The sequence below is a fragment of the Myotis yumanensis genome, unplaced genomic scaffold (assembly GCF_028538775.1).
Source record: "Myotis yumanensis isolate MYYU_CA2020_CCGP unplaced genomic scaffold, mMyoYum1.0.hap1 SCAF_20, whole genome shotgun sequence".
Classification (NCBI taxonomy): Eukaryota; Metazoa; Chordata; class Mammalia; order Chiroptera; family Vespertilionidae; genus Myotis; species Myotis yumanensis.
The window spans coordinates 10,198,710-10,210,917 of record NW_027223771.1 but is presented as its reverse complement, the minus strand read 5'-3'; the positions used below and the strand labels follow the sequence as shown (position 1 = coordinate 10,210,917).

The following is a 12,208-nucleotide window of genomic DNA, read 5'->3' as shown; positions in this document are numbered from 1 at the left end:
ACATCCGAGGCCATCGCGGGGGCAGCAGATAACCGAGGGCGCTACACGCTGATGGAAAAAAAAAGCATGAGGGGTGGGGGCTGTGCATTCACAAAAGACAAGGCCCCAGCTGCCTGCGTGGGCGGGTGGCGAGATCCCCCCTCGGAAGTCCTGTGTGGGCTGCAGGAGTGCACCCAGCTGTCCATCAGAGCCTGGTGGCCCTGGACAACGAGGGTTACCAACTATTCGCACAGCCTCCTGAAAATCACGTGTTTCCGCACTTTTCCCGCGGGGAGAGAACCCGATGATCCTACAGCTTCTGACCCAACTACTGACCCGCCCCCTGGGAACCCTCCCCGCCTCCTTCCCATCCGTTATAATAAAGTCAGTGGCGTGGGAAGAGAGCAGGAAACGGGGTGCTGTGCGTCTGGCCGAGGCCCCGCGCCCCCTGCAGCTCCCCATCGGCACCCGGAGTGTGCACACCTACCAGGATTGCGCCACCCGCGATCCTGGGAGCTGGGTCTGTGCAGAACGCAGCCAGCCCGACCGACGGGACCTCCCATCAGACCTGCAGCTCCGGGGACGTGGGTCCGAAGGCGGCCTCCGGGGTGCGTGCTGCCTGCAGGAAGGGGAGGAAGGAGAAAGGGTGCGAGTCGCGCCCAGACACCGACGATCCCTAGAAAAAACGGTCCTTGGAACCTCCTACCGGGACTGTGCACACCACGCGGTGCAACTCCATAGCCGGAAGCAGCCAGCTCAGAGCTGCTCGCCGGGGGGCGGGGCAGGATACCGACGAGCCAATCAGAAACAAGAAGCCCCGTTACGCGAAGAGGCGTCCAGATTTTGACTGACGTGAGCACCGAGAGGAGGCGGGTCAGATTGCAGAGAGCTAATCAGAAGCCTAATCTCATCCTGAATAGTCTAGATAGCGCGGGGCGGGGCCTCGCCTCCCTTCGTCTGCGCTGATTGGCGGCGGGGTTCTCTCAAGGAGCCAATCAGAAGTCAGGAGTCGCGGGCTCGCAGCGGGGGCGGGCCGAGATGCTGCAGGTCAGTCGCTGCCACGCCGCGCGAGACCTGACCACGCGAGACCTCGCAGCGCGACCCTCCGTCCTCAGCGCGGGCTGCTGGGCAGCGGACGCCGCCTCGGACCGCGGGTCGTGCACGGTGAGCGGGCGGGCGGGCGGGGGAGCGGCCGGGGTAGGGGGGCCGCCCCGAGCGCAGAGAGGCTCCCCGCGGGCTGGGGGGGGTCGGTGCCTCGGACACCCCACGGGGGTGCGGTCCGCTGGACCCGGGTGCCCCCTGCAACCCGCTGCGCCCCCCGCCCCCGACGCCCCACCCTGCCCAGCGGGAGCCCCTCGGAGCGCCCAGCAGTGAGTGCATCGCTGTCCTTGAAAACCAGACTCGACTTGCCCTGCCTTTCTGTGCCCCGACCCCCTTTGGGGTCAAGGCCGGGGAGCCTCTGAGTTTTTTTATTTAATTTATTTATATTTTTAAATATATTTTTATGGATGTCAGACGGGAAGGGAGAGGGAGAGAGAGACAGAAACATCCACGATGAGAGAGAATCGTGGATCGGCCGCCTCCTGCACGCCCCGCACTGGGGATCGAGCCTGCAACCCGGGCATGAGCCCTGAGCGGGAATCGAACCCTGACCTCCTGGTTCCTAGGTGGACCTTCGACCCCTGAGCCCCGCCTGGCCGGAGCCCCTGGCGAGGAGGCAGCCCCTTCTTTCCCGGGTTCCACCGGGGCCAGGTGCTGGGGTGCAGCCTGGGAGGAATGGCAGGTGCCAGGGTAGAGCTTCCTGGACTTTGTGACCCGTGGGGAGCGAAGGGGAGGGAAGGGTGAGTCCGGCGTCCCCTGCACAGAGTGTGGAGTGCAAGGGCCGGCCCCCTGGGTGCAGGGCAAAGGTGGTGAGATTCTGGCAGGAGGCCTGGCGCTGGCACTTTCTCGGGGGGCTGGGTAAGACCCTGTTGGCGGGGGGGCGCAGACCAGCTGCCTGTGGGATTCCGAGTCCCTTCTCCGCCTCCTGCACACACTCAGGAGTCGTTTGGTTAAACACCTGTCTTTGTATTTATTTACTTTCCGGAACTGGCTTGATCTGGGCGGTAAGTTCCATAGTTTGGGGTCCTTCTATACAGAGAAAAAAAAAAATGCAAATTTGCCCTGGCCGGTTTGGCTCAGTGGATAGAATGTCGGCCTGCGGACTGAAGGGTCCCGGGTTCGATTCCGGTCAAAGGCATGTACCTTAGTTGCGGGCACATCCCCAGTAGGAGGGCGTGCAGGAAGCAGCTGATCGATGTTTCTAACTCTCTATCCCTCTCCTTTCCTCTGTGAAAAATCAATAAAATACATTTTTTTTAAAAAAATGCAAATTTAAGTTAAAAAAGGAAGAACTTTAGAAGCATAGAATGAGTCGTAGAGCTACAAGGGGTGATCGAGTCCAACTCCCCGAAGAGACGAGGTAGCAAAGCAGGGACTAAATTATGTTTTATTTCTCGCAATGTAACAACTTTTTTTGCTCCATTTTTTAAAATCTATTTTTATTTATTTCAGAGAGGAAGGGAGAGGCGGGGGAAGAGAGAGAGAAACATCAATGATGAGAGAGGATCATGGATGGGCTGCCTCCTGCACACCCCCCACTGGGGATCGAGCCTGCAACTCAGACATATGCCCTTGACCAGAATCGAACCCAGGACCCTTCAGTCCATTGGCTCTATCCACTGAGCCAAACCAGCCAGGGCCATTTTTTTCCATTGTGATAAAATACACTTAACCAGCGTGACAACTTTTATTACACTAGTCTGTCTTTATTTTGAATGCTCTAATAATTCTTTTTTTTTTAAGTTTCTCTCTTTATTTTTTATTTGTTTTTATTTTTTATTTTTTATTGATTTTTTTTACAGAGAGGAAGGGAGAGGGATAGAGAGTTAGAAACATCGATGAGAGAGAAACATTGATCAGCTGCCTCCTGCACACTCCCTACTGGGGATATGCCTGCAACCAAGGTACATGCCCTTGACCGGAATCGAACCTGGGACCTTTCAGTCCGCAGGCCGACGCTCTATCCACTGAGCCACACCGGTTAGGGCTCTTTTTTTTTTTTTAAGTATGTTTTTATTGATTTCATAGAGGAAGGGAGAAGGAGAGAGAAATAGTAACATCAATGATGAGAAGAATCAACGATTGGCCGGCTCCTGCATGCCCCCTACTGGGGATCGAGCCTGAAAACCCAGAATGTGCCCCGATGGGGAATTGAACCCTGACCTCCTGGTAGATGGGTCCTGTGTGAGCCACTGAACCGGGCACCAGGTTGTCTTTTGATGGCTAGAGCGGCCAGCATTGCTTTACACTCATTTAGAAAACAGGACTGTTCGAGCGGAAGCTTCACAAGCCCCATTCAAGGATGTTATAGGAACACTAGAGGCCCGGTGTACGAATTTGTGCACCAGTGGGGTCCCTCGGCCTGGCCTGTGGGATCAGGCTGAAACGGGCTCTCAGACATCCCCCTAGGGGTCCCGGATTGGGAGAGGGCGCAGGCCAGGCCAAGGGACCCCACCCGTGCACGATCGGAGCCGGGGAGGGACACAGGAGGTTGGCCAGCTGGGGAGGGACCGTGGGAGGGATCCAGGGCATGTCCAGCCCATCTCACTCAGTCCCAATCAGCCGGACCCCAGCAGCAAGCTAACTTACCAGAAGAAGCATCTGCCCCCTGGTGGTCAATGCATGTCATAGCGACTGGTCAACTGATCGACTGTCTGCCCCCTGGTGGTCAGTGTACGTCATAGCGAGTGGTTGAGCAGCCTTAGCATATCATTAGCATATTACGCTTTGATTGGTTGAATGGCTGACTGGTAGACTGGACACTTAGCATATTAGGCTTTTATTATATAGGATTTTGTAGAGGGAGGGAGATTGGCCTTCACCAATTGCCTCTAAGGTTCTTTCCAACTCTAGGGATTCATCATTCATGACACATTCAGAATTCTCCTGACACCCTTAACACTTAAAAGAATTTTTTGTCCCTTAAAACTTTAAAGCTTTAGTTAAAGCTTTACCTCTTTGGTTAAAGAGTTAAAAGTAAAACCCTGGACTTGGTAACGTGTTACACACGACATTCTGAATGTTGGCTTACACCAGTGTATAAACCCCCAGAAGGAATAATGTTAAAATCCCGTGTCAAGTCTTAAGCCCAGATTTGGTTCCCAGAAGTTTCAGGCGCAAGAATGGTTTTGAAACCCCATTCAGGCTTTGACACAAGATGGGATCGACTTAATTTGCTCCTGAAAGCAAATGGCCTGGTCAGAGAGTCAACGTGAGGAGCGGTTGGCAGGAATGCGACGGCTGCCCCGGCCAGTGTGGCTCAGTGGATAGAGCGTCGGCCTGCAGACTGAAGGGTCCCAGGTTCGATTCTGGCCAAGGGCACATGCCTGGGTTTCGGGCTCAATCCCCAGTGGGGGACGTGCAGGAGGCAGCCGATCCGTGATTCTCTCTCATCATGGATGTTTCTCTCTCTCTCCCTCTCCCTTCCTCTCTGAAATCAATAAAAATATATTTTAAAAAAAAGAATTCGATGGCTGTAACCGCTGGTGGGGACAGGCCAGGGGCCCAGGGGTATGCAAGTTTGGAGCCAGAGAAATCACTTTGGATAAGAGGGTCAGCGAAGGTGGCTATGGAGGGGAGTGGCAGTGAGGTTTATACTTTTCTTTTTAAAAATATTTTTTTTTATTGATTTCAGAGAGGAAGGAAGTGGGAGAAAGAAATACAAGCATCCATGATGAGAGAGAATCATGGATCGACTGCCTCCTGCACACCCCCGACTGGGGATGGAGCCCGCAACCCAGGCCTGTGCCCTGACTGGGAATGGAACTGTGACCTTCTGGTTCATAGGTCAAAGCTCAACCACTGAGCCACACCACCGGGCTTGAAATTATATTTTAACTCAAATGAATGGTAACATAGTCCAAAGGACATCGTCATGGATTAGGGATCTCAGGAGCTGAGTTCTTGCTCTAGGTTGGTCTGTACTTTCTGGCAAAGCCCATGACCTCTCTGGACCTAAATTTCCCTGTAAGTGAAGTTGATGGGGGTGGGTCAGGGGAGGAGTTGGACCAGCTGATGCCAAGGTGCTTTCCTGGTCTGCGTTCTATCCCTGGAAACATCCCTTCAGTATGGGAAGTGGGTTTAAAATAATTCATGGACCTGGTCAGTGTGGCTCCGTGGCTGAGCATCGACCTATGAACCAGGAGGTCACGGTTCGATTCTGGGTCAGGGCACAGGCCTGGGTTGCGGGCTTGATCCCCAGTGTGGGGCGTGCAGGAGGCAGAGGATCCATGATTCTCATTGTGGATGTTTCTCTCTCTCTCTCTCTCCCTTCCTCTCTGGAATCAATAAAAATATATTAAAAAATAATAATTTATGGCACGAGGATATTTATTCACCTGCAAAACGTCTACTTCTGTACCTCACTGGTTTCATTTTTTACCTTTCTGAGCAAAAACAAATCATCAGAAGTACAGAATCAGTGCTGAGAAACATTGGCCTGTCTTAAGGAAAATCATTTTTTAAAAAAATATATATTTTATTGATATTTTACAGAGAGGAAGGGAGAGGAATAGAGAGTTAGAAACATCGATGAGAGAGAAACATCGATCAGCTGCCTCCTGCACACCCCCCACTGGGGATGTGCCCACAACCCAGGTACATGCCCTTGACCGGAATCGAACCTGGGACCCTTCAGTCCGCAGGCCGACGCTCTATCCACTGAGCCAAACCGGCTAGGGCAAGGAAAATCATTTTAATAAATATGTTCAGCCCGGCCGGCGTGGCTCAGTGGTTGAGCGTCGACCTATGAGCCAGGAGGTCAGGGTTCGATTCCCGGTCAGGGCACAGGCCCGGGTTGTGGGTTCCATCCCCAGTGGGGGGCGTGCAGGGGGCAGCTGATCCATGATTCTCTCTCATTATGGATGTTTCTCTTTCCTTCTCCCTCTCTCTCTGAAATCAATATACATACACGTAGTAAAATAAATAAGTAAATATGCCGGTTACATTTCTAACTCCCCTATCTAGACTGTGTCCCCCCGACATAATGTCAAGTGGAGATGACCACCGGTCGCAGGCTCTCGCCAAACCCGCGTTCAGCGAGGCGCAGGCCTGTGCCGTGGTGGAGTCCGAGTTCGGCTTCCGGGTGTCCGAGATCCAGCCGCTCCCGAGCTACGACGACCAGAACTTCCGCGTGCGCGTCTCAAGGCCCGGAGACGCTGCGGGCGGCCCGACGGAGTACGTCCTCAAAATCAGCAACACCGAGTCCAGCAAGAACCCCGACCTGATCGAGGTGCAGAGCCACGTCGCCATGTTCCTGCACGAGGCGGGGTTCCCTACGGCCTCTGTGTGTCGCACCTGGGACGGCGGCGTCACCTCGCTCGTGTCCGTGGGTAAGAGGCCCCGATGGGCCGGTCACCAGGAGTGGGTTTTGGTTCCAAGTAGAAATATCAACAACAGGCTCATCAGCCCAGCTGGCCGGCGTGGCTCAGGGGTTGAGCGTCGACCTAGGAACCAGGAGGTCAGGGTTCGATTCCCGGTCAGGGCACAGGCCCGGGTTGTGGGCTCCATCCCCAGTGTGGGGCGTGCAGGAGGCAGCCGATCCGTGATGCTCTCTCATCGAAGTTTCTCTCTCTCTCCCTCTCCCTTCCTCTGTCTCTGAAAGTCAATAAAAACATTTAAAAAAAAAATACTTTGCCCTGGCCGGTTTGGCTCAGTGGATGTTCGATTCCGGCCAAGGGCACATGCCCGGGTTGTGGGCTCGGTCCCCAGTGTGGGGCATGCAGGAGGCAGCCGGTCCATGATTCTCTCTCATCGTTGATGTTTCTATCTCTCTCTCCTCTCCCTTCCTCTCTGAAATCAATAAAGAAATATATTTAAAAAAAAAATACTTTGATTCCTCAGACCAGCTGTGTGTGTTGGTGCTGTGGTGTCACAGAAAGGAAGGCAGAGCCAGAATCAGGAACTTCCGGTCCCAGCACGGTCATGTCCCCCACGTCCTCGTCAGTGAGAATCGGGGCCTTTCACCCCTTGATGCCTACATGCTTCGGGTGTGCCTGATCGAGGTCTGCAAGCGGCAGCTGGAAATCAGTTCCCAGGAATTTATTTTTAAATATATTTTTATTGATTTCAGAGAGGAAGGGAGAGGGAGAGAGAGAGAGACAGAAACATCCATGTTGAGAGAGAATCATGGATCGGCTGCCTCCTGCATGCCCCCTATTGGAGATGGAGCCTGCAACCCAGGCCTGTGCCCTGACTGGGAATCGAACCGTGACCTCCTGGTTCACAGGTCAACGCTCAACCACTGAGCCACGCCGGCCGGGCCCCAGGAATTTTTTTCGGTTGGAAATGTTGCCTGTTTCTCTCCTAAGTGTGCTCCCATTCCGTCTCACTGTGCTTTGCTTCAAACCCGTGAGCCTTTAGGGTCCCTGAGGGTCAGTGCTCGTCCTGGGTGGCTAACAGCCTGTTCCTCGGTTGGCTCCGGCAGAACCTGTGATTCCAGAACAGTCTTTTCTTTTCTTTTTAAAAATATATTGTTATTGATTTTTTTGCAGAGAGGAAGAGAGAGGGATAGAGAGTTAGAAACATCGATGAGAGAGAAACATCCATCAGCTGCCACCTGCTCACCCCCCACTGAGGATGTGCCTGCAACCAAGGTACATGCCCTTGACCGGAATCCAACCCGGGACCCTTCAGTCTGCAGGCCGACGCTCTATCCACTGAGCCACACCGGTTAGGGCAGAACAGTCATTTCTTCATGTCACACCTTCCTTAGTTGTAGCCCTACGAGAAGGTGTTTCCGGCGTTCATTTACGGGGCGGGGGCCGGCAGAGTTGGGGCTGTCCTTTTGTTGGGATGTAAATGGCTGATTCCCATGTTCTGAGGTTCATCTGTTCTCCTTTTTTTATATATATATTTTTTCATTGATTTCAGACAGGAAGGGAGAGGGAGAGAGAGAAACATCAATGATGAGAGAGAATCACGGACCAGCTGCCTCCTGCACGCCCCCCACTGGGGATCGAGCCCGCAACCCGGGCCTGTGCCCTGAGCAGGAATCGAACCCTGACCTCCTGGTTTACACATCGACCTCAACCACTGAGCCACATTGGCCGGGCTGTTCTACCTTCTTGCTTCCTCCTCTCAGCCCTGCCTCAGAGAACCCTGCTGATTGATTTAGGTTAGCACTTTTTCTCTCTCTTGTTCTGTGAGTTCTGTCTTATTGGCAATAATAATCACAAAGGCGGAATCGCCTCTGATTTTTCTGAGACGACTTGACAGGACGTATCCTTCCTTCCGTCCAGACAGTGGTTCCCAAACCAAGAGCCACGTGGTGAGGCTGCTGGCGTACCTCCCAGGGCGGCCCGTCGCGGAGGTCCCCGTCGGCCCCCGGCTGCTGTATGAGATCGGGAGGCTGGCTGCCACGCTGGATAAGACGCTGGAGGTAAGACTTGGGGTTTTGTTTCGCGTGTGAGCATTTTTTATTTGGGTGTGATTTTATATTATTTTAAAATATTTTTTAAAAAATATATTTTATTGATTTTTTACACAGAGGAAGGGAGAGGGATAGAGAGTTAGAAACATTGATGAGAGAGAAACATCGATCAGCTGCCTCCTGCACGCCCCGCACTGGGGATGTGCCCGCAACCAAGGTCCATGCCCTTGACCGGAATCGAACCCGGGACCCTTCAGTCCTCAGGCCGGCGCTCTATCCACTGAGCCACACCGGCCAGGGCCAGATGCACACTTTCACAGGGAATCACACCCGTCTTCACACAAGTAGGAGGAGGAAGCGAGACGGGAATGTGCTTGCTCTGAGGACCGTGAGCCTGAGCAACATGAAGGGTCACCATTCGTAGCTGTGTGTACCTGGGCGAGTCAGCGCCCACGAGAGCCGCCAGCCCTGTCCCCAGGCCTGGCCCGGGCGGGGTGCGGCCTCCTATCACAGACCCCTCCCTCGCAGTTGCTCTGGCCGCCAAGAGTCTGGGCGTTTCTTGCTTTCGGTTCAGGAGTTCCATCACCCGAAGTTGAGATGTCTTCGCCGGGAGGACTTCATCTGGAACCTGAGAAACGTCCCTCTTCTGGAGAAATACCTGAGCGCCTTGGGCCCGGATCGGAACCGGGAGATCGTGGGAGAGGTCATTCGGCTCTTCAGGGAGGAAGTCACGGCCAAGCTGAGGCATTTCCGGGAGTGTGAGTATTCGTCTTGATATTTAAGTTGTCAAATTTCAGCCCGGCCGGCCGGCGTGGCTCAGGGGTTGAGCGCCGACCTAGGAACCAGGAGGCCACGGTTCGATTCCCGGTCGGGGCACAGGCCCGGGTTGTGGGCTCGATCCCCAGTGGGGGGTGTGCAGGAGGCAGACAATCCATGATTCTCATCATTGGTGTTCTCTCTCTCTCTCTCCCTCTCCCTTCCTCTCTGAAATCAATAAAAATACATTTTAAATGGTCAGATTTTAAATCATCAGGAAAAGTGTGGCGTTACAACGTAGCTTTACCGAATTGTCATCAGAACAAATTTTTTTGGAAATCTGAGGTTAAAATAAAGAACACAACTGGCCCATCCTGGGACCCTTTGCTGCTTATAATCTGAAGGCACGTATATCTTTAACATTCCTGGCTGGAGCCGTTCTCTGTTTCCCTTTACTCTTCCGGTTTGTGAAAATTAACTGTTTGCAGCAACGACATTCTCCATCTGTTGGCTTGTACTGATGAGAAGCAAAAACACACCAAAATGAACTGCTTCTGTCCTTTTCAGAGGAAGTTATTTTGCTTTAAGAAAAATAGAGTTTGGCCAAAACCGGCTTGGCTCAGTGGATAGAGCGTCGGCCTGCGGACTGAAGGGTCCCGGGTTCGATTCCGGTCAAGGGCATGTACCTGGGTTGCGGGCACATCCCCAGTGGGAGATGTGCAGGAGGCAGCTGATCGATGTTTCTCTCTCATCGATGTTTCTAACTCTCTATCTCTCTCCATTCCTCTCTGTAAAAAAAATCAATAAAAAAAATATATATATTAAAAAAAAAAAAAGAAAGAAAAATAGAGTTTGGTTTGGCTTATTTATTTATTATTTTTTAACCCTCACCCGAGGATATTTTTTTCCATTGCTTTTCAGAGAGAATGGAAGGGAAGGAGGCAGGCGGAAAGAGAGAAAGACAGACAGACAGACAGGCATGTGAGAGACACACGTCAACCGGTTGCCTCCTGCACTCGCCCCCACGGGGTGGGGAGCAAATCTGAAACCCAGCTACATGCCCATGACTGGGAATCGAACCCATGACCCTTTGGTATGGGGGCTGACACTCTAACCACTGAGCTACACCAGCCAGGGCAGGGTTTGGCTTTTTTTTTTTCTTAAATCTCTGACTGCTCATCCAATGACCGGAATGGCCGTGCCTGAGACGGAGAGATGGAGAGAGAGTGACCTGGGTACTGAACGACGGCTGTCGCACGGCTGGCTTTTCTCTCCTCGCAGGTGTCAATCACGGCGACCTCAACGACCACAACATTCTCGTCGAGTCCAGCGAGCCCGCCTGCGGGGACGCCGTCTTCCGCGTGTCTGGGATCTTGGACTTTGAAGACATGAGCTGTGGCTACTACGTGTTTGAGGTGGCCATCGTCATCATGTACATGATGATAGAGAGCCGGGACCCGATGGCGGTCGGTGGCCACGTCCTCGCGGGGTTTGAGAGCGTCATCCCGCTGACGCCTGCGGAGCGGGGTGCCCTGTTCCTGCTGGTGTGCGGCCGTTTCTGCCAGTCGCTCGTCATGGCTGCGCACTCCTGCCGGCTACACCCGGAGAACGCCGAGTACCTCATGATCACGGCGAAGACGGGGTGGAAGCACCTGCAGCAGATGTTCGCCATGGGCCGGAGAGCTGTCGAAGACCTCTGGTTCGACACGGCCCGGTCCTACGGGTCCGGGGTCCCCGCGTGACGTGCGTAAACGTTCACACAAACCTGGGTGGTTAGCCCAGTGGGACCCAATCTCAGCTGACGAGGGATTTTCCTGCGCAGTTGAAAGTGGCTGGTTTGGCTCAGTGGATAGAGCATTGGCCTGGGGACTGAAGGGTCCTGGGTTCGATTCCGGTCAAGGGCACATGCTTGGGTTGTGGGCTCGATTCCCAGTGGGGGGCGTGCAGGAGGCAGCGATCAATGATTCTCTCTCATCGTTATTGTTTCTATCTCTCTCCCTCTCCCTTCCTCTCTGAAATCAATGAAGAAATTTTTTTTTTTTTAAAGTCAATCGATGGGACGGATCCGTGCGTGTGAAGCCACCGAGGTCTTCAATCTCATGATGATAATTTTAAACTAAGAAACACGGCATGAGCACTCATGTTTTCCTGTCTGTCTCGCGTGCCCTGTCCATGAAACACAGAATGATATTTCGAATCAGATAGTGTCTCATGGTCTCTTACAGACCTGGTCAGCCTTCTAGCCTCCCCCCGCCCCCAAACAAAACAAAACAAAACAAAAAACCTTAAAACATGAATAGTAAATAGTTCGCATGGGGATGGAACCCAGAAAGGAGAGATGGATGGTGAACACATTTGGAAGCGGAGTTTCGGTACAGAAATGGTGGTTGAGTGTGATGGTCGGTGCGGGGAGTCCAGCCCGTCGGGACCCACAAGGTGGAAGGCAGAGGGGAGGCGGAGAAGCAGGGAGCGAGGTTTGGGGGTCCCGCGGGTGCTGTCCGAGCCGGCGGTGCTGAAGGGGAAGCGGGCGCAGCGGGAAGGTGCAGAGCAGTAGCCGTTGACCCCACGTTCTCCTTCGCGGGGGTTTTCGGGCGCCCCCGCACCCTGTGTAGCCCCCTCCTCAGCTGAGGACCCGCAGGGCCGCCGCACCCCATCTCCCTGCTCCCACAAGGTAGCAAGCAGCCCCTGCGCTGGAGGACTTCCGCGTTGTTGGCCCCGCCCCCGAGGGTCTTTCTTGTCCTTGGCCCCGCCCCTGGAGGCCTTTTGCACCTTCGGCACCGCCCCTGAAGGACTTCCGTCCCCTTAGCCACGCCCCTGGAGGACTTCCGCATCCTCGCCCCGCCCCAGAAGGACTTCTTTTCCTTGGCCCCGCCCCTGGAGGACTTCCGCGTTCTCGCCCCGCCCCAGGAGGACTTCCGCATCCTAGGCCCCGCCCCTGGAGGCCTTCTGCACCTTCGGCACCGCCCCTGAAGGACTTCCGTCCCCTTAGCCACGCCCCTGGAG

At 54.0% G+C, this 12,208-nt stretch overlaps 1 protein-coding gene across 3 annotated transcripts; it reads left to right on the top strand.

The window, feature by feature from the left end:
* The first annotated feature begins 1,063 nt into the window (after nt 1-1,063).
* Nucleotides 1,064-11,342, top strand: HYKK (hydroxylysine kinase). Of its 3 annotated transcripts, XM_070400330.1 has the most exons (5): nt 1,064-1,143; nt 6,046-6,410; nt 8,319-8,458; nt 9,024-9,207; nt 10,487-11,342. In XM_070400330.1, the coding sequence occupies exons 2-5, from the start codon at nt 6,065-6,067 to the stop codon at nt 10,945-10,947; spliced, it is 1,131 nt and encodes a 376-aa protein (XP_070256431.1). In that variant the 5' UTR covers nt 1,064-1,143; nt 6,046-6,064; the 3' UTR covers nt 10,948-11,342. The 3 variants fall into 3 exon arrangements, with proteins under 3 accessions (XP_070256431.1, XP_070256430.1, XP_070256432.1); XM_070400329.1 differs by lacking the exon at nt 1,064-1,143 and having other exon boundaries at nt 5,976-6,410; XM_070400331.1 differs by lacking the exons at nt 1,064-1,143; nt 10,487-11,342 and adding an exon at nt 9,468-10,396 and having other exon boundaries at nt 5,976-6,410.
* Nucleotides 11,343-12,208: the final 866 nt, after the last annotated feature.

Bases quoted from the DNA above. Each gene is read 5' to 3' on its own strand.
- HYKK (XM_070400329.1), top strand. From the start codon at position 6,014: ATGCCGGTTACATTTCTAACTCCCCTATCTAGACTGTGTCCCCCCGAC. The intron at 6,411-8,318 runs GTAAGAGGCCCC...CCTTCCGTCCAG, and splicing joins CACCTCGCTCGTGTCCGTGG to ACAGTGGTTCCCAAACCAAG. The intron at 9,208-10,486 runs GTGAGTATTCGT...CTCTCCTCGCAG, and splicing joins GCTGAGGCATTTCCGGGAGT to GTGTCAATCACGGCGACCTC.